The 26,104-nt window shown below is 43.4% G+C and overlaps 1 protein-coding gene across 1 annotated transcript in view; it reads right to left on the bottom strand.

Annotated features, from left to right (window-relative positions):
- LOC120055943 (laminin subunit alpha-3-like) overlaps window positions 1-26,104 on the bottom strand; it is a 114,170-nt gene that overhangs the window by 26,708 nt on the left and 61,358 nt on the right. Inside the window, exons 19-38 of the mRNA XM_039004012.1 lie at window positions 24,151-24,203; window positions 23,398-23,503; window positions 23,005-23,104; window positions 20,839-20,995; window positions 20,192-20,360; window positions 19,233-19,375; window positions 19,015-19,118; window positions 13,063-13,219; window positions 12,678-12,841; window positions 12,361-12,469; window positions 12,062-12,159; window positions 7,872-8,073; window positions 7,460-7,586; window positions 6,867-7,006; window positions 5,079-5,194; window positions 3,561-3,772; window positions 3,152-3,356; window positions 2,674-2,818; window positions 2,342-2,482; window positions 1,812-1,973 (exon numbers count right to left, since the gene is read on the bottom strand). Of these exons, the coding sequence (XP_038859940.1) occupies window positions 1,812-1,973; window positions 2,342-2,482; window positions 2,674-2,818; window positions 3,152-3,356; window positions 3,561-3,772; window positions 5,079-5,194; window positions 6,867-7,006; window positions 7,460-7,586; window positions 7,872-8,073; window positions 12,062-12,159; window positions 12,361-12,469; window positions 12,678-12,841; window positions 13,063-13,219; window positions 19,015-19,118; window positions 19,233-19,375; window positions 20,192-20,360; window positions 20,839-20,995; window positions 23,005-23,104; window positions 23,398-23,503; window positions 24,151-24,203 (2,810 nt within the window). The remainder of the gene's footprint in view (window positions 1-1,811; window positions 1,974-2,341; window positions 2,483-2,673; window positions 2,819-3,151; window positions 3,357-3,560; window positions 3,773-5,078; window positions 5,195-6,866; window positions 7,007-7,459; window positions 7,587-7,871; window positions 8,074-12,061; window positions 12,160-12,360; window positions 12,470-12,677; window positions 12,842-13,062; window positions 13,220-19,014; window positions 19,119-19,232; window positions 19,376-20,191; window positions 20,361-20,838; window positions 20,996-23,004; window positions 23,105-23,397; window positions 23,504-24,150; window positions 24,204-26,104) is intronic.

Here is a 26,104-nt window from a genome sequence, read left to right as displayed (position 1 = left end):
GGAACAAGGAGATTTTTATTTCATTTTTATTTATTTAACCTTTATTTAACTAGGCTAGTCAGTTAAGAACAAATCCTTATTTACAATGACGGTCTACCCCGGCCAAACCCTAACCCAGACGATGCTGGGCCAATTGTGCGCCGCCCTATGGGACTCCCAATCACGGCCGGTTGTGATACAGCCTGGAATCAAACCAGGGTCTGTAGTGACACCTCTAGCACTGAGATGCAGTGCCTTAGACCGCTGCGCTACTCGGGATGCTGGCCTTCTAGGCAGAGTTGCAAAGAAAAAGCCATATCTCAGACTGGCCAATAAAAAGAAAAGATTAAGATGGGCAAAAGAACAGAGACACTGGACAGAGGAACTCTGCCTAGAAGGCCAGCATCCCGGAGTCGCCTCTTCACTGTTGACGTTGAGACTGGTGTTTTGCGGGTACTGTTTAATGATGCTGCCAGTTGACGACTTGTGAGGACTCTGTTTCTCAAACTAGACACTAATGTATTGTCCTCTTGCTCAGTTGTGCACCGGGGCCTCCCACTCCTCTTTCTATTCTGGTTAGGGCCAGTTTGCGCTGTTCTGTGAAGGGAGTAGTACACAGCGTTGTACGAGATCTTCAGTTTCTTGGCAATTTCTTACATGGAATAGCCTTCATTTCTCAGATCAAGAATAGACTGACGAGTTTCAGAAGAAAGTTCTTTGTTTCTGGCCATTTTGAGCCTGTAATCGAACCCACAAATGCTGATACTCCAGATACTCAACTAGTCTAAAGAAGGCCAGTTTTATTGCTTCTTTAATCAGAACAACAGCTTTCAGCTGTGCTAACATACTTGCAAAAGGGTTTTCTAATGATCAATTAGCCTTTTAAAATGATAAACTTGGATTAGCTAACACAACGTGCCATTGGAACACAGGAGTGATCGTTGCTGAAAATGGGCCTCTGTATGCCTATCTAGATATTCCATGAAAAAAAATCAGCCGTTTCCAGCAGCAATAGTCATTTACAACATTAATAATGTCTACAATGTATTTCTGATCAATTTGATGTTATTATAATGGATTTTAAAAATGTGCTTTTTTTTTTTTTTTTAAAGAACATTTCTAAGTGACCCCAAACTTTTGAATGGTGGTGTATATATTGTATATTTAAGATAAGCTTGAAATGGGCATGGTCTAATTGACTCAGCAACCAAAAACACACATCCAAGTTTAGTTATTTCTGGTTGTTTATTGAAGTTAGCTGGATAACTCATAGATCCTGCTTTGTAGTATACCCCCCAGGTCAAAGCACTATTGGTTAGGCTCTATGGCAGCTGCTAAGACTGACTCCTCGTATACTTTTCCTGTTAACACTGAATTCACCACTAAATAACAATTGATCAAATGTTAAAGCTAGAGTCCTAAATTAAAACAATAAAGCGATCGCCCCGCCTCTGTTTGGTAAAAAAGATGAGGGATGGGCCTGGAGAAATGTAACCACTCTCAAATTCATAGGCAGAGCTATGGATGCAAGGACTGACCATCCATAATATCAAAATTATAGTTTTAACGCTAGATAGTGTTTGTTTACATTTACATTGTTTACAAACATTGGAGCAAAACAAGCTTATATTTTGGGTTCTGTCGGTGTATGACAGTTGAACTAACCTCATGAGCCCAAAAATGGATGTAGTAACTAAGGATTCTAGCTTAAAATGCTCAAGTCTAATATAAAAAGACGTTCCAAATATTACTGAAACATATCCTCTTTATTAAACTAAACTATTCTATAAACAGTACATGTGCTCCTCCTGAGTCCCACTCGCTCCACTCACCCTGTCTCCCAGGTAGGATGGAGGCGCCACCCAGTGGAGGAGCTGAGTAGTGCCAGGCAGCTCCTGTATGTCTGCTACCACTGTGTTACTGGATGGGTTGAGGACTGATGCCACCTCCTCCTGGTCAGCCCTCTCCAGACGCCAGCCACGCATGTCCACAAACTAGTGGAAGCGGATGGAAAGAGAATTGTACTATATATTATAGGCCTGTGATTAGGTGAAATACCATTATAGGAATAGAATAGCATGCTGTGGTATGCAATGGAGTGCAATGGGTTTATGTTCTGCAGGTGTGGCAAAGCTGTGGGTATATCCAGTCTATGGAATTTGGGTTGTTGCAATGCTGGTCATGTGGCGAGATAAGGGTTTGTTGGATCATGTGTCTGAACAAGTACATAATAATAATAACACGCCATTTTAGATTTCTATAGACCAGAAACCCAATAATGTATCAATGAAAACACCTTTAAATCTTCACACACACATATACAAACACACAACCATACAAATGCATGCACACACACACACACCTTCCCCCTGCGTTTGTGGGTGCTCTGACACTGGCTGTTGGCTCCAAAGCAGAAGCAGCTCATGCAGCCCCTGGGGTGGGAGGGGTCAAAGTGGAAGGACCCGTCTCTACAGGCATCACAGCGGGCTCCCTGGACGTTTCTCTACAACAACAGAAAAAACATGTTAAACTGCGAAAGCCAGTGGTCAAAATATTGTTATGGCGTACGTAAACACTTAAGGGAATTATATTGCAGTGTACAGAGTCTTCCTATTTATAAATGTACACATACAGTACTGTAGATAATCATTCTTCCTTTTACAAGTAGTATATTAATCGTGTATAGTCAGTCACCTTGCAGAGGCACTGTCCTGTGTCAGGGTGGCAGACGTCTGTTGTGACCCCTCCCTGGTTACAGCTACATGGGAGACACTCAGGGAACCTGTAGAAACCTGCAGCGCACCGGTCACACTGGCGCCCCCCGATCCTGGGCTTACATCTACGCACACGTACACACACACACACACACACACACACACACACACACACACACACACACACACACACACACACACACACACACACACACACACACACACACACACACACACACACACACACACACACACACACACACACACACAAAGCATGTCAGAACAGGGTCACATTTAAAGAGCTATGGTCACACTTACATTTTTAGTGGAGGGAATAGGCATATACAAATAAACACACAATAATCTAACAATAATTCACAATCACCACATATGATACACACTGGCATTAGTGACACATATAGTATGGTGTAGGTCAGATCAGACAGAAGGCCACTCACATGCACTGTCCGGTGTCGCGGTCACAGTCTCTCCCTGCGTTGGGCCTGACTCCGCTAGGGGAGCAGTCACAGCCCTCACAGCCCACTAGAGGGTGGTAGCTGAACGTCTGGCTCTCACACACATCACAGGTTGGCTTCACTGTCTGGGGCGGGCAGATACACTGACCTGTCACCTCGTGGCACAGCCGCTGGCCACACTCACAGGCTGAAGGGAAGAGAGGATAAAGACAGGTTAGGATAGGACACTGTGTGTGTGTGTGTGTGTGTGTGTGTGTGTGTGTGTGTGTGTGTGTGTGTGTGTGTGTGTGTGTGTGTGTGTGTGTGTGTGTGTGTGTGTGTGTGTGTGTGTGTGTGTGTGTGTGTGTGTGTGAGTGTGAAAGGGACATTTTAGTAAGTGAAATCCACTCACGTTTGCAGTAAGGGAAGCCGTAGTATCCTGTGGCGCATCGTGTACACTGTCGACCGATGACATGGGGCCGACAGGGACACTGGCCCCCTACAGGGTTACAGGTGGGCCCCGTGGCTCCTGACTTATCACAGTAGCAAGGCAGGGCCCCATCACTGTAGGCTGCTACCAGGGAGCGAGTCGAGACTTGGCAGAACTGGGAGGAGGTTCTGGGGCTGTGGGAAGTTGGATCAGGACGAGAACATTCAGGCCAGGGGTCAATCAAAAAAAGTAATTCTGAAATTCTCCAGTTATACTTTTTACATCCACACATTTAAAGGTAGACACAGCAAAATGACGTTGCCAAGAGCAGCACCACAGATATTGAGATGAGCGAGACGCAAGACTTCGCTCTCACACAGTCACACACAGTATCTGCGCATGTGCACGGGTTCGCCTCACGCCGTTCAGAGCAAAGTAGCCAGGGCACCAAAACAGTGGAGTTGTTGCGAAAATGTGCCCACTATGTTTACTTTCTGCATATACGTCAAATCTCTGAGTCTACCTTTACAAATTATTTAATACATTTTTTTTAAACTTTTATCCCTTTTTCTCCCCAATTTTGTGGTATCCAATTGGTAGTTACAGTCTTGTCTCATCGCTGCAACTCCGTACGAACTCGGGAGAGGTGAAGGTAGGGAAACACGACTGCTCCGAAACACGACCCAACCAAGCCGCACTGCTTCTTGACACGGGCCCTCATATCACCCTCATGGAGTCTGTTTCTGACCGTTTGAGCAGACACATGCACATTTGTGGCCTGCTGGAGGTCATTTTGCAGGGCTCTGGCAGTGCTCCTCCTTGCACAAAGGCGGAGGTAGCGGTCCTGCTGCTGGGTTGTTGCCCTCCTATGGCCTCCTCCACGTCTCCTGATGTACTGGCCTGTCTCCTGGTAGCGCCTCCATGCTCTGGACACTACGCTGACAGACACAGCAAACCTTCTTGCCACAGCTCGCATTGATGTGCCATCCTGGATGAGCTGCACTACCTGAGCCACTTGTGTGGGTTGTAGACTCCGTCTCATGCTACCACTAGAGTGAAAGCACCGCCAGCATTCAAAAGTGACCAAAACATCAGCCAGGAAGCATAGGAACTGAGAAGTGGTCTGTGGTCACCACCTGCAGAACCACTCCTTTATTGGGGGTGTCTTGCTAATTGCCTATAATTTCCACCTTTTGTCTATTCCATTTGCACAACAGCATGTGAAATGTATTGTCAATCAGTGTTGCTTCCTAAGTGGACAGTTTGATTTCACAGAAGTGTGATTGACTTGGAGTTACATTGTGTTGTTTAAGTGTTCCCTTTATTTTTTTGAGCAGTGTACTTAGGTTTCAAAAAAACATCAAATGATCCTACAATATCAATCATACTCATTCATCTAATCTTCAAATCACTCAGCAAAGCAGTTGAACCCATTCCACAAGGCAGGTTGTTATGCTAGGGCTAAGTCTTGAGAACACGGTCAGTGAACTGAATACTTACTCTATATAAAAGCCTTGACCTTCACACTGTCTGGCGAAATCAGATGACTTATCCAGTGGCTTCTCTTTCAGTAAATCAGGGGTGTAGCTATCATCAGTAACCACCAAGATATAATCCTGAAGAAGCGGAACAAAACATAACAAATCTTGTCAAAACCAAACAATGCTGTAGGCTTATCTCTCTGAAATACTTCCACTTTGATACTTATCATAGCTTAAGAAACGGTTTTATCTGACAGACTTTAAATTGAAAAAATGTATAAAAACAAACAAAAGGGCATTTCAGTGATACGTTGAGCTGTTTTGTTGTTGTTGGTCTGCAGCGGGAGACTACGTGGGGAATGCTGCATCATAAACTGGGTGGTTCGAGCCCTGAATGCTGATTGGCTGACAGCCGTGGTACTGTATATTCGACTGTATACCACAGGCATGACAAAATATTTATTTTTACTGCTCTAATTACATTGGTAACCAGTTTATAATAGCAATAAGGCACCTCGGGGTTTGTGGTATATGACCAATATAGCATGGCTAAGGGCTGTCTCCAGGCACTCCTTATTGCTTAATTAAACACCCTACAACAGGGCTCGGCAACAGGAGGCCCGTAGCCCTAATAGGCCCACAAGTGATATGTAATAATAATAAATATTTCGTTTTGGGGGGAAAAAAGACTAAAATCACCAGGAATCCAGATAAAAATGTGTTTCATTTAGGAAATCTGTCCCCAAGTATTCCCACAAATAAAATGTTTTAATCTTGTCTCTATGTAATTTTTTTTCTCTTTTTGGGCTTAAATTTGGTAAATTTGCAGTGTACAAATGATTATAATTATGTTCCGGACCCCCGACCATCTACTCTGACCCAAAAAATTGGCCCGCGTCTAAATCTAGTTGACTACCCCTGCTCTACAGCAAATACAAACTTAGCTGTGTGTTTCACTTTGTTACTAGGTTGGAAAGCTCTAACAGTGTGCAGTGGGGTGTTGCCAGGTAGAATACAGTACTGCATTGTTGTTGTTGGGGACATGATATAACACTGAGGAGAGAGTCTCACAGTGCCAACCTTGTAAACCTCTAGGCTATTCTTGGCTCCTAAATTACACTACAGGCATCACCACACAGGCCTAGTCTGTTTTCTTTAAGACAGGAATATCTGTTCACCACCTTACAGTACGGGCAAAGACTCTTCTACGATCCACATTAACATGCTGCTTGAAATGAAGCAACAAATGTTTTATTTTATTTTACCCCTTTTTCTCCCCAATTTCGTGGTATCCAATTGGTAGTTACTGTCTTGTCTCATCGCTGCAACTCCCGTACGGACTCGGGAGAGGTGAAGGTCGAGAGCCAAGCGTCCTCCGAAACACAACCCAACCAAGCCGCACTGCTTCTTGACACAACGCACATCCAACCCGGAAGCCAGCCGCACCAATGTGTCGGAGGAAACACTGCGCCCGGCCCGCCACAGGAGTCGCTAGTGCGCGATGAGACAAGGATATCCCTGCCGGCCAAACCCTCCCTAACCCGGACGACGCTGGGCAAATTGTGCATCGCCCCATGAGCCTCCCGGTCGCGGCCGGCAGAGCCTGGGCTCGAACCCAGAATCTCTGGTGGCACAGCTAGCTAGCACTGCGATGCAGTGCCTTAGACCACTGCGCCACCCGGGAGGCCATTGAAGCAACAATTTGGGCATGTATTCTTAGTGGTATGCTAGTATAGACATTGAACATTGCCAGAGTAAGGAATTGACCCAGTGACCATGACTGACCAACAAATTGTATGTGACTGACCAGAGTGAGAGTCTTCCCGGGTGGAACCTTGAGAGAGATGGCAACGTCTTGCTGGGGAAGGTCCAGAGCAATGCGCCTCTCAGCGATGACCACCTTCCTGCAGCAAGAGACACCAGGGCAGAAGGAGGCGTTTACAAAGCCTTGGGGGAGAGAGGGATGTGGGGGAGGAGCAGCGGCAAGGTAAAGGAGAGAGAGGGAGGAGTAGAAAGAGGGAAGGGGAAAAGACATCAGTTGCGCCACGCGGTAATCCCTCCCCATCAACCCCCCTCCCCATCAAGTGTGTCCGAGGCCTTTGATCATCTTGTCATGTGGGGCGCAAGTCAGATGCCTAATCTGCTCTTAAAAGAGAATCCCCCCCAGCACCAGAGACCACTAGGACCCCCCAAAACCTTTCCTAGACAACAATACCATAGAATAGGGAACTAGCTACTATGTTTATGAGAATTGATATCACATTCATTATTTGTAGATTTCATGACATCTTGGCCGGTGATGTCGGGGGTCAGTAAGATCCTTGATCATATACACTCTCTATCCAACCATATCTATCTGGGTCAACCTCTTTATACACCTACATTGCGCACCAAACTCACCAGTCCAGGTGCGTCCAGCCTCCACCCGCACCTCTACAGGGAAGGTGGTGTGTTCAGGTTGGCAGTAGTGAACCACAAACACATACCTGCCAGGAGCTTCCACTCTGGCACTGAAACTGATCTCAGTCTGGAGAAACACAACACAGGATGGACACATGTTGAGAAACATCCTCTGGTCAATACCACAGAGACAGTATACGATAAGAGATGAGAGAAAGTGTGTTTGCATAATTTGAAACATGCTCATTATCTAACATACAGCTATAATATATTTAGAACTATAGATGTCAGAGTTACTGCCATTAATGTTAGTGAAGCTGAGGGCTTCATGTCTCAAGCCCCACATGCTTTCCAGTGCCAGGTCCCACTCCAAGCAGCAGCAGCATTATGTGAGCCATCTCCATGCATGTACCTGGGGAGATTTTAGTAGTACCCCTTCACTCTGAACTCCAGGGAGAGGGAATCCCCCTGCCCCTGACTGTCGTCTCTGTCTCCACTCCTCAATCTCCCTCTGCTGGGGGACGACCTGGTGGGAGGAGAGGCGCCCATCACGAGCTGCGTCCAGAACTAGAGCTGAGGAGGGCCTGTCATACTGGCTGGGAACACAGTACTGACTGGAAGGAGGGATGGAAGGAGGGATGAGAGGAGGGGGAACAGAACAGATGAGGGGAAGGTTAGTTAAAGCAACTCTGAGGGCGCGTCTAAAATGGCACCCTATTCCCTATATATAGTGCACTACAGTCTTAGAAAAAAGGGTTCAAAAATGGTTCTTTGGCTGTCTCCATAGGATAACCTTTTTTGGTTCCAGGTAGAACCCTTTTTGGTTCTGTGGAAAGGGTTCGACATGGAACCCAAAAGGATTCTACCTGGAACTAAAAAGGGTTCTTCAAAGGGTTCTCATATGGGGACAGACGAAGAACCTTTATTTTTTAAGAGTGTACGTTAGACCAGGGCCCAGTTCAGATGCAGCCTCTTAGGGCTTCTGAAGTGTTTGCTAAGCACTACTGGAAAACACCGACGGGTTATTACCAGGGTCAGTGACCAGTTAAAGGCTGTGACCTGTGAAATCTTGAGTATGCAGCTTTCAAATGATGACATCAGAATAACTATCACACTCTCTCTCATCAATGTATAGAAATCCCAACTAAATTACTCATACCACACACACACACACACACACACACACACACACACACACACACACACACACACACACACACACACACACACACACACACACACACACACACACACACACACACACACACACACACACACACACACACACAGCGAACCCACTGATCCCGCTGCAATCCCCTATGCCCTAAAGACTTCATATTTACCCCCAAAGCCCTTTCCTGCAGTCAAATGAGCTAGTGGCCTCATGGGTGGAATGTTTTCCGTTGTTTCTATGTCAAATAGTTTTGTTACATTTCAGTCTTCTGTGATGTATACTGAACAAAAATATAAACGCAACATGCAACAATTTCAACGATTTTACTGAGTTACAGTTCATATAAGGAAATCAGTCAATTTTTGGGCCCTAATCTATGGAGTTCACATGACTGAGCAGGGGAGTAGCCTTGGTTTGGCCTGGGAGGGCACAGGCCCACCCACTGGGGAGCCAGGCCCAGCCAATCAGAATGAGTTTTTCTCCACAAAAAGGGCTTTATTACAGGCAGAAATACTCCTCAGTTTAATAAGCTTCCAGGGTGACTGGTCTCAGACGATCCCACAGGTGAAGAAGCCGGATGTGGAGGTCCAGGGTTGGCATGGTCTCCGGTTGTGAGGCCGGTTGGACGTACTGGAAAATTCTCTAAAACAACGTTGGAGGCGGCTTATGGTAGAGGAAATTAACATTAAATTCTCTGGCAACCACTCTGGTGGACATTCCTGCAGTCAGCATGCCAATTGCACACACCCTCAACACTTCAAGACCCTGGTAAGGATGACAAGCACGCAAATGAGCATCCCTGAGACAGTTTCTGACAGTTTGTGCAGGAATTCTTCTGTTGTGCAAACCCACAGCTTCATCAGCTGTCCGGAAGGCTGGTTTCAGATGAGGAAGTCCCGTGCTGGCGTGGTTACATGTGGTCTGCGGTTGTGCAGCCGGTTGGACGTACTGCCAAATTCTCTAAAATGACGTTGGAAGCGGCTTATGGTAAGGAAATTAACATTAAATTATCTGGAAACAGCTCTGGTGGACATCCCTTCAATATGCATACCAATTGCACACTTCCTCAAAACTGTGGCATTGTAGGGCCTCCCGGGTGGCGCAGTGGTCTAAGGCACTGCATCGCTGCCACCAGAGACTCTGGGTTCGAGCCCAGGCTCTGTCGCAGCCGGCCGCGACCGGGAGGTCCATGGGGCGACGCACAATTGGCCTAGCTTCGTCCGGGTTAGGGAGGTTTTGGCTGGTAGGGATATCCTTGTCTCATCGCGCACTAGCGACTCCTGTGGCAGGCCGGGCGCAGTGCGCGCTGACCAGGTTTCTAGGTGTACAGTGTTTCCTCTGACACATTGGTGCTTCTGGGTTGGATGCGCGCTGTGTTAGGTTGGGTTGTGTTTCGGAGGACACATGGTTCTCGACCTTTGTCTCTCCCGAGCCCATACGGGAGTTGTAGCGATGAGACAAGACAGCAACTACTAACAATTGGATACCACGAAATTGGGGAGAAGGGGATGATAAAATTTAAAAATTTAAAAAAAACTGGCATTGTGTTGTGTGACAAAACTGCACTTGTTAGAGTGACCTTTTATTGTCCCGAACACAAGGTGCAGCTGTGTAATAATCATGCTGTTTAATCAGCTTCTTGATATGCTACACCTGTCAGGTGGATGGATTATCTTGGCAAAGGAGAAATTAGCTTTTTGTGCGTATGGAACATTTCTGGGATTTTTTATTTCAGCTCATGAAACATGGGACCAACACTTTACATGTTGCGTTTATATTTTTTGTTCAGTATATATAAAGTGTAATATTGGAATGCAAACTCAAAATTGAATACATTTCAACTCTATATCTGACATGGTACAGCTGCCTTCTTTTTTTAAGCCCATAAACGTGTGTCTGAGGTGAATACTTTTGTTTCAAAGTCGATTTGTTTAAGACTAATGCACCAAGAAACACTCTGTATGACCTTCATTTAGTACACTGCAGTAAAAGGTTACCTCTCCCTTTCTCTTTCTTCCTCTTACTGAAGTCTAATACTGCAGCCTGACTCCATTCACAATCTGACAAAACATCCCTTTCAGTCAAACGCTCACTCTTTCTTTTCTCAGTTTTAAGTCCTTATCATTGCTCTTATCACCAACACATGGCAAGCTTTTTGTTTTCTCAGGCCTGATCTTTTAATGCTTTCCCTCCTTATTTGTTTTAGTGGAAACAGCAGAGCACCATGAAAGTAAAGGCCTTCTGTAATGTGCATAAACCATCACCATCAAACAAATTAGTTATTTCAAGTGTCTTGACAATAGATCCCCCCTTCACTATTTTCAATAAAATATGAACTTACTAATTGCCTTCAACAATAGTGGAGCCAGGCAGGCAGTCAATTTACACTCAGTGGGTAAAGTGGAGTAAAACAGCCAGTAAAAACCAGCTGTACAATAACAGGACTGTTGCTGTTGACAGCTAGTCATCAGGAGCAAACATGGTAGTAAATCCTGGAGTGGTCCCTGGCGGTCAGACCTGGCTTCAAATATGATTTGTTTTGTTTCATATACTAGTCCCAAAAGTGCAGATGTGCACTTTTGGGACTATTCCAATGGTTCCATTGCACCAGGCAAGCTTCATCAAGCGCAGTTGTGCTGGGTGGAGAACAGAGGTATGTGGGGAGAGGGCCTAGGAGAGGGAGAGTGGATAGGAGTGGGAGAGGGGTTAGGAAAGGGGTTAGTAGAGGGGTTGGTAGAGGGTTTGGGAGAGGGGTTAGGGGATAGGAGAAGGGATAAGAGAGGGAGAGGGGTTAGGAAAGGGGATAGGAGAGGAAGAGGGGTTAGGAGAGGGAGAGGGGTTAGGAGAGGGAGAGGGTACAGTCTATACATAATGTAGGAGAGGGGTTAGGAGAGGGAGAGGGGGATGGGGATGGGTTAGGAGAGGGAGAGGGTACAGTCCATACATACTGTATGAGAGGGGTTAGGAGAGGGAGAGGGGGAGGGGTTAGGAGAGGGAGAGGGTACAGTCCATACATACTGTAGGAGAGGGGTTAGGAGAGGGAGAGGGTACAGTCCATACATACTGTAGGAGAGGGGTTAGGAGAGGGAGAGGGGAAAGTGAGAGGTTGGCCCATAGATCAGACAGCTTCAGGTAGGAGACTCTGTGACCTGCCTGAGGAATGCATGGAATCACACCTGGAAAACAGGTGTGGAAGATAAGTATCTACAATACAACAGCTAGTATCCACCCCCAGAGAAAGGGGTATTGGTTGCACAACAGCCGACTGCCTGTAAAATATAAAACACTACCTTTACTGCCACGTTTGGTAATTGCTGCTGATGACTAGTTGTCAAAGGAACAAGCTGTCTATTTTAGAGAGTGTTTGAAGAAGTCACTAAGTCCTCTGGCAATCGAACAACATAGTATTATTAAGTAAAATGGCTTACCTGTCCTCAGTGAAGCGTCCATGGATAGATACACAAAGCACCTTGGGGTTCACATACTCCATGGAGAACTCCTCTGCAGGCACTGCATACACTTTATACTGAGAGGAATATACAGTAAATATAGTGACAGGAAATAAAAGTATACTTAATTTTAATATAAACTTTATAAACTCGCTTATAGGGACGGTACCCTTCCTCTTACTAAATAATATGCACACTTCAATATAAGAAATGGACGACAAAGCAGAAGAGGTTGCACAAGTTATTGTCATGCAATGAGAGGCGCAGTTCTTTCTCACCAGCAGCAGTGAGGCTGTGGAGGACTGGAGAAGGAGCTCGGCCTTATGGGTAAGCTGGAACACTGCCATGCGATTTATTCCATCTACTGCCACACTCCGACACAGGAAGCTGTATTAGGTAAACACTCTCAATGATCAATGGCATTATAGAGCTGGAGAGCGGCATTAAAACAGGTTTATTACACAAATGACACACAAATGACTTGCCAAAACTGCCTCTCGAGTACATACTATATAAACAATATACTGTGTTCAAGAAGGACAGGAATGAATAATGCACGCATGCATACACACTCACATACATTAAACCCACAAACCTGAATTGGCAGCTGTAGATGTTGGCTCTGGCCTGGATCTGGCTCTCTGATTGGCCAGTGATGATGAGGTTGATGTTCTGGACCATGTCCACCTCGCTGGCATACTCCAGGACCAGGATGTAGGGACCGGGGCGAGACACACGCAGGTTCAGCTGTAACTGGGCCTACAGGACACACACAGACATAGGAGAGCTCAGATACATTCTCCCAGAGTCACAATATAAACATAACGTCAAACTATAAAATCGTTTTTAACCATAAACTATCCCAATCATAGCAACAAAACGTATGTTTGTGAGCGTGTTTGTGTGTGTTGTGTGTGTGCGTATGTGCAAGCGTGCGTGTGTGTGAGCGTGGATCAGCAAAGCCCCAGACATAGACCCACCTGTCTCCCGGTGAGAGAGGCCATGTCAGGGTGGTCTGGGGTGGGCCGGTGGACACGAGCCTGTCTGCTCCTGCGTCTCCTCCGGCTGGAGAACAGGCCCTGAGAGCCCAGCACAGAGCTCAACCTGTCCATCGCCACATGCTTATACAACAGACAGCTGGAACGAGGGAGGGAGACACAAGAGTGGTTAACAGTCTGGGGATGGCGTGCTTAAAAAAAAAAACATTGGAAAACACAGAGGAGACAAAGACAACAGCACTCAGTCTACAGCATGTACAGTACAAAATGTTTTTTTGTAAGATTTTATAAAAAAAATGTATTAACAATACAAAACATACAAACAACAATATAACTCAAACATCAACTACATCAGCCCTGATCACAGCGACATGCCCACACCCCCATCTCCAGCACTTTTCTGACTCAAATAGGATTCCCTCAAGGTTGCTCTGATGCGGAAAATATTTCAAATCAAAATTTTGTGATAAACTTGCATAAAGTTGCATGTATTTGAAAATGTTTATGCTGTTTAATGCTGTAATGGAAATAAATGTATTTCCTATTACCAAGTAATTTATGTTTTCCACGTGGACCAATTTATCGGTGAATTCTGAATAGCTATCTAAGGATTGTTCCACAAGGTTGTGTTTTTAGGGAGTTATATTGGTTCTTGTAGAATCTGTTTCACTTTCTTCCATGTTGTTATATTGTACTTAACTATAAAGTTGTTAATGTTCTTAGCTCCATTCTTTGAAAATAGACACATGAAAAGATTCTGGGTATGAGCATGCGCATATTCAATATGTACCCATTGTTCCTCTTTAGCGTATTTAACAACATGTCGCAAGTTAAAGCCTTGTGTGATGAGTTAATACAATTCCAAATCTGGAAGGTTAAAACCAGCCTCAGATTTAGGGACATGTAAAACTTTCCTTTTTATTATATGACTTTTATTTGCCCATATGAAGTCTGTTATGACCGAGTATATTTTTTTAAAGAATGTCTTCGGTGGGTTAATTGGTATTACCAAGAATAAGAATAAAAACTTTGGGAGCCATGCCATTCTGAATAAGTTTAGTCTACCCGTTAGATTTATGGGAAGATTGTTCCATTTAATAAGGTCTGCTTTCATATTGTTGAGTAATGGGATAAAGTTATCTTTATATGTTTGTTGTCACTTTTTAAACATCCTAAGTAATTTATATTTTTTGTAGTCCACTTAAAGGATTGCTGTAGATCATGAGTTATTATTTTTATTTAGCCTATTGCCATTATTTCATTTGAGATTTTAGAGTATTCTGAAAATATTTTTAGCAGAGGGGCATTGACTTTTCAATATTGGTCAGGTATATCAGAAGATTGTCTGCAAATAAGTTTTGTTTATATTCATGTTAACCAATACTGATACCTGTTACCTAGGGGTCCTGTCTAGCGGTTCAATTGCCAGTACAAACTGGAGGGGGGAGAGAGGACATCTCTGTCTTGTGCCCCTTTCTAAAGCAATTTAATCCGATAATGTATTATTTGTGTATATTTTTGCTTATTGATTATTGATAAATCTATATCTTGTTTTTTTGCGTATCCTATTAAACTGAAACACGTTCTTGTATTTATTTGTAAGTGTATGTTTTTAATAAACCCTGTTTGATTAATATGTATCAAGTCCGGTAAAAGGTTTGCCATTCTATTGCTTATGAGCTTTGTTAAAATGTTATTGTCACAATTTATTCAATTTATGGGTCTGTAATTAGCAGGAGACTCCAGATTTATCTGGTTTTAACATAACTGGAATAACTGTTTAATACATTAAACTAGGAGGCACTGAATTGAGTGACGTGTGATGTCATTTGTGTAAATGGGGGCGCTATTTTGTCCAAAAATATTAAATAGAATTCTATGGGAAAGCCATCCATTCCTGGTGCTTTTCTCTGCGTGAATGTTTTAACAGTGTCTAATAATTATTTTTGGGTGATCCTGCTGTTGTTTAATTCTGATTTATATAGATTTTCTAAGAAGCTTTTAAAATTGTAATTAATCACATTGTTGTTTCTAATTAACACATCTGTATCTTTATAATCTAAGATTATAACTGGTTTGGTGTGTATTCGTTTTGTGAGGGCAGCGAGATTTTTACCAGGTGTATTTGCCATTAACTAGTATGCTTTATTTGAGTTTAACCTGTAGTTGTTGGCTCTCTTCAAAAGTAAAACACCATATTCCTGTTTGTTCAGACATTTTATTTTTGTCTTTACTTTGTAAATGTAACGGCAGCCTTCCCTCTCTTCACTAGAAGAGGGGGTGAAACAGGGATCGGACCAACACGCAGCGTAGCCAGTGCTCAACATGTTTAATTAAACAAAAACAGTGAACACTTACAACGAACAAAATAACAAAGTGTGGCAAACCGAAACAGTCCTATCTGGTGCAGAACACAAACACAGAGACAGGAAACAACCACCCACAATCCCCAACACAAAACAAGCCACCTATATATGATTCTCAATCAGGGACAACGATTGACAGCTGCCTCTGATTGAGAACCATATTAGGCTGGACACAGAAACAGACGAACTAGACACACAACATAGAATTCCCACCCAGCTCACGTCCTGACCAACACTAAACAAGCAAAACACATAAGAACTCTGGTCAGGACGTTACAGTAAAGATTGTTTTAATGGGCTAGTTCTAAGATACTTACTAATTTACTAAAAATGTATAACTCAGATTTAACTTTTGCAGAGCATGAGATTATCATTTCCCCAATGTACGCCTTAAAAGCATTCCAAATTATAACGGGAACTGGCTTTTCTCCATGTCTACTTTTGTAATTGTAAAGGTTTAAACAAATATATATTTACGTATTTAATACATTTCGGGTCTTGAAGATGTACTCTGTTCATTCTCCATACTCTGTCGCTAAGTGTATTTGCGATTGGTGTAATTAAGCATGATAACGGAGAATGATCCGATATCACTATTTCATGGATTTTTGAACCCAGTAAATTGTTGAGTGCATTTTTGGAAATAAAAATTATTGAATAGCTTTTCTTACTTTGAGAGAAAAAACTATTTTGTCGTTGGGAATGTCAGTCTCCAGGTGTCCAGTTAATTATTTATAGAGATAAAAATGTATTTGCTTTTTTATTACGCCGTCTGTCAATCTTATAGAATATAGAATATTAGGTTACCTGCTAAAATAATAGTTCCTGTCTGGATTTGATCTAATATAGCTTGAATTCCATCTAAAAACACCAGATTTGCCCCTGGTGTGATAGATGTGTATTTGTCACCATGTAAGGTGTGCTCGGATATAAGGAAAAATGTTGTGTTCTTATTTATCACTATGCCTACACATCTGCTGTTACTACAGTAGGTGGCAGCATAGGCCTCTCCAACCCAGCTCCACTTTAAATCTTTTTTTTATTTCACCTTTATTTAACCAGGTAGGCTAGTTGAGAACAAGTTCTCATTTGCAACTGCGACCTGGCCAACATAAAGCAAAGCAGTTTGACACATACAACAACACAGAGTTACACATGGAATAAACAAACATACAATCAATAATACAGTAGAAAAAGTCTATATACAGCAGGTGCAAATGAGGTAGGATAAGGGAGGTAAGGCAATAAATAGGCCATGGTGGCGAGGTAATTACAATATAGCAATTAAACGCTGGAATGGTAGAATGTGCAGAAGATGAATGTGCAAGTAGAGATACTGGGGTGCAAAGGAGCAAGATAAATAAATAAATACATATGGGGATGAGGTAGTTGGATGGGCTATTTACAGATGGGCTATGTACAGGTGCAGTGATTTGTGAGCTGCTCTGACAGCTGGTGCTTAAAGCTAGTGAGGGAGATAAGAGTCTCCAAATGTAGTGATTTTTGCAGTTCGTTCCAGTCATTGGCAGCAGAAATATTACATTTCTCATTTTTTTAAATGTAACTCTTGCAGGAAAACCACATCTGCTGACAATCTCTTTAAGTGTTCCAGAACCATATGATTCCCCCCCCCCCCATCATGAAGCCTGTGCACATTCCAAGTAAAGTAAGTTGGATTTTATTGGTCTTTATAGAATCAAAGATGAAATATTTTAGCAGACATGTCATATGAGGGCAGTGGGAATTCCATGAAATGGGAGAGTCATAGTATGAATACATTACATACACATATACATAGATACATACATACATGCATACATACATACATACATATAGAGCGTGTGAGCATGTGGTCTGAGCAGACAGAACACACAAAAAACATAAAGCAAAGTACTTCTTTGTACTTTGAGGCGTTATGCCTTTTTAGGGCTTTTAAGCTCCAACTCCTCTCCTAATGTACCAAAAGACTGGATTATGTCATTGTACATACATTGGAGGAAAAATGCCACTTAAGTACTGTGGTCAGTTTGTATTACCTTGTATATTTAATTAACATATAGTGGCTGATAGGGGTCTACTTGGGGAAAGTGGGTCCACTGAGAGTGGAATGAGTGTGTGTGTGTGGGGGGGGTATATGGTTAATATACCACGGCTAAGTGCTGTTGTTAAGCACGACGCAACGCGGAGTGCCTGGAGACAGCCCTTAGCCGTGGTATATTGGCCATATATCACAAACCCCTGAGGTGCCTTATTGCTACTAGAAACTGTTTACCTACGTAATTAGAGCAGTAAAAAAAATGATGTTTTGTCATACCTGTGGTATACGGTCTGATATACCAAGGCTGTCAGCCAATCAGCATTCAGGACTCAAACCACCCAGTTCATAATTCCTCTTTTGTATTGTCTTTCCATGTCCATGTAGCTCATTGGCATCGGCTACTTATATCATTACTTTGATAAGCTGGTCTTAGATATTATTGTATGTAGCCTAGTGTGTTTATCGCTTTTTCATACTTCGTCCTCTCCTCAGAACAGTGAGCTCTTCTTCAACTGGAAAGGGCTTCATCTGCGCTTGTGAATTCCATCTTTCATGTTCCTTTCCATACACACAGCACTTCTGGGAAGCAGAGTTGAGACTTGATTCCTTTTTCCTCCATTGAATGTCTGATCGGGAATGTATTGCTTGTGGGTTTTTTCTCACCTTAGCAGACAGGTCCTGGACGAATCGAATGGACTGACAGTGGATTTTGATCTCCCCTGTGCCTTCAAAATGTTGATTTTGGTCTTATAGTTCCACAACCTGAAGATTAACTTACAATGGTATTTAACATTCTTCTGTTTCACGCAGATCCGATGGCATCGTTCCAGATTCTCTGGTGATATATCCACGCCAAGCTCCTCTGATATCCGTTTGACCATGTAGCTGAAAGGTCTCCTTTTTCCTTCTTCTGGTAAGGACAATATTCTCATGTTGTTTCATCTGATTCTATTTTCTGCTGGTCCAGTTCATATTTGAAAGTATGCAACCCTGTTTCCAGAAGGCACATTTTGTTGCCTTGTTCGTTTATGCGCACGCCTTGTGCATGTCTGACACGATAGACTTCACATTCTTTTAGAGCAAATCTACTTTCTTAACAACAGATTGTAACAGTTGGTTTGTTTTGGTGGCATTGAGAGCATTTTAGCCATGTTTTCCTGGATATACTTAGCTGTTCATTACTCTCATTTTCATCTCCAAGTTGCTCCTTGTCTTTTCCTCTGAGGGAAGCCATGGCTTGTTGGGTTTGTGTCGCTGCGTTACGTTACTAACTGATTGGTTCGCGGGTGTACATAACTGACTGCTCACTCTCTCCCAGTTGCTTGGGGATATATTGATCTATTGATTTTAGAAGCTTAATTTAAACTCTGTTGCCTAGCTTCTACATATAACCACAGTTCTGTCGGTACAAAACGGAGCTACTCACTCCCCATGCGTCCATACATTCAACAGGCACACTGTCTGGAGCCAACATTCACATGACAGAATAGTATGGCATGGTAAAGAGGATTGAGGGAACACAGGGATTACTTTGCGTCTCTGTTGGCGGTGGATGTGTACGTGCAGGGCTGAGTGATCTTCTCCTGGAGGACGGGAGCCTCGTAGTAATCACTTGGCAGCAGCACCAAGTAGTCCTGGGAGGGGGGTGAAGAGCAGAGAGAGAAAAGAACAGATGTATGATCTATCAGTCTACCTTTTTGCATCCTTATTTTCTCTTCTGTATGTGTTATTACAGATTCTGGTCTCACCAGTAGAAGGCCCTCTGCCCGGATGCGTATGATCCATTTCCCAGGGGTTAGAGAGAAGAGCTCAGCGAAGCCATCGCCAGGGACTGTGAGGTAGGCAGGGGAGGAGCTTGGAGGAAACACCACTTCCTTACTCTGACCTGACCCTGCAGGATACAATCAATCAGTCAGTCAGGATACAGCTAAATGCAGCTAAACACAGCAACACAAGACGTCACAGCTAACAGCACACATGTTGACATGTTTTTATGTAGTTCAAGGTACACTGTATATCAACAAGGGTGTGTCTAGGCACTCCATGCCATTTCACGGTAGTAATGCATTGCCAAACAAAAGAGCAAGGATCAACGAAAGACTTCGATGAAAGCTCAAACCCTTTAACAGCCTATACAGTAGGCTTATCTATGTACAGTATCTGTGTTTTTGAGGGTGTATGGGAGATAAAAACTGTTTCTGTTCGATTGTTAGGAGATTAATATGACTTGTGTGAAGCAGGAGTTAGAGAGGCAGCCTTACCTTGGCCACCTCGGACATAGGTAGCCGTTACACTACCAGTCACACTGTCCTGGCTGCTGGGGTTAGCGTACCGCAGGACAAGTCGGAACAAGGATCGCCTTGCCTTGTCCACATGCACTGTTACTCTCACTTCACTCTGCAGGGACAGGAGTTAGACAGACTTATGGAGGGGGTGCAGGATGGTGGTGGTGATGGTCGGGGGGAGGGGGCGGGTGTTACCCTCTACTGTTAGTAGAATAGAAGGCCATGCTGGTAGACAGCTGGAGATATAGAAAGAGTTAGAGGAGAAGAAGTGCAAGCAGTAAGCTAATATGATCAACAGAGGAGAGCAGAGCAGAGCTAGCCTGGTCCCATGACCACAGGAGTAGTAAGACAGCACAAACAGATCTAGGACCAGTTTATAGCAGAGCTAGCAGGGCAGCAAAGGGGAAACATCCATCACTTACAGTCACAGCAAGAGTGAAAACCAGACTCGTCCACCACCAAGATCCTGGCTCGGACTCGCCCCCTGTGCCGCCAACCCTGTGTGGGCCTGAGGGGGGTAGTGGTGATGTAGCGAAACACTATGTGGAAGGGGCCGGGGAAACCCACAGCTAGCGATAGGATCACCTCTGGCTGAGGAGAAACAGGAGTGGCGTCTGAATTCATGACACCCTATTCCCTATATAGTGCACTCCTTTTGACCCGAGCCTGGTCAAAAGTAATGCACTATATAGAGAATAGGGTGCCATTTCAGACACACCAAGGGTTAAGACTGACTGGGAGAATGACCTGCTTCTTTCCAGAAAGCTACAACCAACATTCACACCAACACACTCAAAAGAAAAACACAGCCACCACAACATTGACCACAAAACCCAACTACCATGCACGACCGCCAGACCCAACACATTCAACAAGTTCTAACCTGCAAGGAACCACCAAGAATATCCATCATAAGAAATGCTTGTAGGAGCACTTCCACAAAGAACGTACAGCAGAAATGAGGTTTAAAGCAAAAAGAAAAAAAGCCACTACTAAATCATTGAGATGACAGGCAGGTCAGGCAAGCACAGACTGGAGGTCCTCTTATCAAGATCAACATGTGTCTTACCTGTGCTGGGGACATGATGGCGTATCCTCTCCAACTGAATTCCGGGAACTCCTTGGGGTCGTAGCCAAAGCGTACAGGCCTGGCGTTAGGGGTGATGCCATCCTCCACCTCATACCTCAGGTGGTGCAGGCTGGGGAAGAAGTAGTTAGGTGCTGGCCTGGTATTGTCAGACAGGAGGGGCGAGAAGGAGGAGGGAAAGAGTAAAAACAAAACACTTAAGCTATGTTTCATATGTTTGGAACATAATCATGGCAGTCTTGATTTATAATGCATGTATCCTATTATATGAAGATGACATATTCAGTTTGTTTCTTGCCATTCATCAGTATGTAACAACATTTGCTCCAAATCCAGGTTTTTTTCAGGATCAAGAAGGGCCTTAGGTGGTGGGCTTGGCCAGAGCATGGTCGGCTCACCGGTATGGCTGAATTTCAGAGAACATTTTTGAGGCCCCCATCTTGGCTGTGTAGCAAAATGTTACATTTTTTAAACAATTTTCCTGCAATTGTACAAATGCTCCATGGAGCTGAGGTACATTGTCGCAGTTTTAAAGCACATTTCATGTGATTCTACATACTCTGCCATGGAGCTGTGCACGTGGGGGTGCTTTGCTGCAGGAGGGAACGGTGCACTTCACAAAATAGATGGCATCATGAGGCAGGAAAATGATGTGGATATATTGAAGCAAAATCTCAAGACATGAGTCAGGAAGTTAAAGCTTGGTCGCAAAATGGGTCTTCCAAATGGACAATGACCCCAAGCATACTTCCAAAGTTGTGGCAAAATGGCTTAAGGACAACAAAGTCAAGGTATTGGAGTGGCCATCACAAAGCCCTGACCTCAATCCTATAGAAAATTTGTCGGCAGAACTGGAAAAGCGTATGCGAGCAAGGAGGCCTACAAACCTGACTCAGTTACACCAGCTCTGTCAGGAGGAATGGGCCAAAATTCACCCAACTTATTGTGGGAAGCTTGTGGAAGGTTACCCGAAACGTTTGATCCAAGTTAAACAATTTATAGGCAATGCTACCAAATACTAATTGAGTGTATGTAAACTTCTGACCCACTGGGAATGTGATGAAATAAATAAAAGCTGAAATAAATAATTCTCTCTACTATTATTCTGACATTTCACATTCTTAAAATAAAGTGGTGATACTAAGACAGGGACTTTTTACTAGGACTAAATGTCAGGATTTGTGAACAACTGAGTTTAAATGTATTTGGCTAAGGTGTATGTAAACCTCCGACTGCTGAGCAAATAGTGCTTTTTGAGGTTGGTTCGGTTTTGGTTTGATTATTAATAATTCATTACGGTTTTTGACTTCGATATATTTTTTTTAACGTTAAATGCTCTATGCATTATGTGGGTTGAGTGCTGTAACAATAAAGAATTAAACAATTAATAAATCTCCCATGATGGTAGTGACTGCCCATTACTGCTTATCACTTACTAACCACCATTTAATCACATTGCTTTCCTATATTATATTTCAGTTGTTGTGTAAATATTTCAGTTGTTGTGTACGGTATATTACATTTGTGTTAAGACTATTTGATGACTTGATTATTTCATTCCAAGTCATCATCTCCATAGAGCTGCTGCCTATGCTGTCTGGCAAAATCACTATTTTAGTAGTTCTTCAAAGTAAATAAGGCATATTTTTATAACTGCTGAATACCAACTATCAATCACTTAGATCATGTGTTTTCAGATAGAGATAGCTCACGAAGCAACTGCTCTCTATCCCTCTTTTCTCTTCTCCCCGTCTCAGACCAGACAAGTAGGCATGCAATGTTTTATGGTCATTGTAGTTAATTACCACGCTTTCTACGCTAAGCTACATGACCAAAAGTATTTGAACACCTGCTCGTCAAACATCTCATTCAAAATCATGGGTTTTAATTTGAAGTTGGTCCCCCCTTTGCTGCTATAACAACATAGAAAAAAATGACTGGAATTCAAATAATTTAATCAATGTTGGTCAATTAGTTGTTTAAAAACCCCAAAACAGAAATGTTGGTTAGTCACTCAGGAGTAGACACTGAAAAAATGCTAAGCGGCCCGCCCAAGGGTTTCAATGGTAGAAAAAAACGTGAATTTATGTGATAACTTGAGAAGCAATACATCCTGTCATTGTGCGTTTAGTTTCAGTCAGTCCTTACTCATTGCAGGTGCGGCCCACTATGTTCTTCCGACACTGGCACTGTCCAGACATCCCGTCACAGCCTCTGCTGATGGCCCCACCCACATCACACTGGCAGCCTATCAGAAAGAGGCAGCAGGTCAATGAAGTCATTCTGACTAAAACAACCATAACAGAGCCTAAAGTCAACTCCTGACTCGAGGTAGTTCACTACTTTACATGTTAATTATTGATCTATTACTCACACAACATGTTCGGTCAAGTGAGACAGTCTTTGTGAGACAAAGACACACCTTTGTGACACATTCTATGGTTGATTAAGCTACTTCCCCACACGTTAGACAAACTGATAAGATAAAAAGAAGATTGTGTATTTATAGGAAGCCAGTCTGCTTCATGTTAGGTGACTCACCTTGACAGCCAAAATAGTTCCTCTTCTGCAGCAGGTAGTAGCCCTCCGTGCATGTGTCACAGGTATGGCTGCACACGTTGGGCTTGCAGAAACACTGCCCACTTTTCTACAATAGTAGACAATGCTGAAGTTAATGGGGAACTGCTTGTGAGAGGTGAACGTTGCAAAGTAAATATTGATTTAGTAGTGTAATAATTAAGGGATAATCAACGAGGGACTATGCCTTCTATGGAAAATAATGAATTACGCGCTAGTTGCATTATTTTCCAGAGAACGCACAGAGCCCTGAATTGATTATCCCTTTTATACCATGGCTGTAATTTAACACATTTGCCGGTAGAAATGTGTTCAACATCCATTGAAGTAGCCAGCAAGTTTACTAGATAGCTACAGTTATTTCACTGGTAACCAAAGAACAGACTTGTTTGCCATTATGAAAATCGAATTCAACAATGCCAATAATGTTTTCAATTCGACTTTGCTTTCAAAAGCAGCTCAAACAATAGCCACTGAATTATACCGTGCAAATATACCGTGCAAATATACCGTGCAAATATACCGTGCGTTATAGAAAGACCTTCAACAATGCCATGGGTTATAGGAAAATATCCAAAACAAATGGACCCCCTAGTTAAACATTAAGCGATTTATGGGTAAAATGATGTATAAATCAGCTAGTACTGGTGTGCTGGACATAATGTATCCGTATCATATGGCAGTACAGTATGAGCAGACAGAGGTAGACAGACTCACCTGTTGACACTCTCCTACCCCACTTAGGGTCCCTTTGACATCACAGTGACACTCTGGGAGAGAGATAGGAAGTATAAAGTGAGAAAGTCTGCTCTATAGGTACAACTTGAAACAAATGAGTCACACATTATTCAGCGATGCAATGACAATACAATAGAGCAAAAGCAGAGAGATGATAGAATAACAAACACTGTTAAAGGGAAGATTAAAAGAGTGAGAAACAGAGAGAGAGAAACAGAGATGGGGGGCAGAGAGAGAGAGAAATTAAGAGGTAGGGCACTGTAGGGTATAGGGAACAAGACTCTATTTACAGAATTCCACCACTTTCATGGGTGAAAAACAGCAGCAACAAAAAATGTAAATCTTCTGAACTGCACATATCCACAAAGGACCAGGGGAGCCACTGCTCTCTTACTCTCTCCAAACCCTGTCAACCGTCGGAGAACAATCCTCAGTATTCATCCGGCCACAGTAAAACCTGAGGCATTCCTAAATATTAAAAGATCTTCTTTCTAACTTCCCTCCATCCATATACTGTATCTCCTGGCAGCAGGCAGGCAAGCAGTGGTGATAACATTCTTGCAGAACTGTAACTTTAGACAGGTATCTGGACAAAGGCTGGGGCTGTTTCTACACTGCACTCACTGGCTGGTTGAGGAGAGGCAGTTCTGTACATGGTAGAATTATGAGGATGGGGGGGGCAGATGTTTTAAGCAGAGTCCTCTCCACAATAACCCACAAATAGTACCAGTCAAAAGTTTGGACACACCTACTCATTGAAGGGTTTTTCTTTATTTGTACTATTTTCTACATTGTAGAATCATAGTGAACATCAAAACTAGGAAATAACATATATGGAATCATGTAGTAACCAAAAAAGGTTATATATGTCCTATTTGAGATTCTTCAAAGTAGCCACCCTTTGCCTTGATGACAGCTTTGCACACTATTGGCATTCTCTCAACCAGCTTCACCTGGAATGCTTTTCCAACAGTTTTGAAGGAGTTCCCGCATATGCTGAGCACTTGTTGGCTGCTTTTCCTTCACTCTGCGGTCCAACTCATCCCAAACCATCTCAATTGGGTTGAGGTCGGGTGATTGTGAAGGCCAGGTCATCGGCTGCAGCACTCCATTACTCTCCTTGGTCAAATAGCCCTTACACAGCCTGGAGGTGTGCTGGGCCATTGTCCTGTTGAAAAACAAATGATAGTCCCACTAAGCGCAAACCAGATGGGATGGCGTATCGCTGCAGAATGCTGTGGTAGCCATGCTGGTTAAGAGTGCCTTAAATTCTAAATAAACTCAGCAAAAAAAGAAAAGCCCCTTTTTCAGGACCCTGTCTTTCAAAGATAATTCGTAAAAATCCAAATAGCTTCACAGATCTTCATTGTAAAGGGTTTAAACACTGTTTCCCATCCTTGTTCAATGAACCATAAACAATAAATGAACATGTACCTGTTGAACGGTTGTTAAGACACTAACAGCTTACAGACGGTAAGAAATTAAGGTCCCAGTTATGAAAACTTAGGACACTAAAGAGGCCTTTCTACTGACTCTGAAAAACACCAAAAGAAAGATGCCCAGGGTCTCTGCTCATCTACGTGAACGTGCCTTAGGCATTCTGCAAGGAGGCATGAGGGCTGCAAATGTGGCCAGGGCAATAAATTGCAATGGCCATACTGTGAGACGTCTAAGACAGCACTACAGGGAGACAGAACGGACAGCTGATCGTCCTCGCAGTGGCAGACCACGTGTTACAACACCAGCACAGGATCGGTACATCTGAACATCACACCTGCGGGACAGGTACAGGATGGCAACAACAACTGCCCGAGTTACACCAGGAACGCACAATCCCTCCATCAGTGCTCAAACTGTCCGCAATAGGCTGAGAGAGGCTGGACTGAGGGCTTGTAGGCCTGTTGTAAGGCAGGTCCTCACCAGACATCACCGG

The sequence above is a fragment of the Salvelinus namaycush genome, chromosome 11, assembly GCF_016432855.1.
Source record: "Salvelinus namaycush isolate Seneca chromosome 11, SaNama_1.0, whole genome shotgun sequence".
Classification (NCBI taxonomy): domain Eukaryota; kingdom Metazoa; phylum Chordata; class Actinopteri; order Salmoniformes; family Salmonidae; genus Salvelinus; species Salvelinus namaycush.
This window is presented reverse-complemented; position numbering and strand designations above follow the sequence as displayed.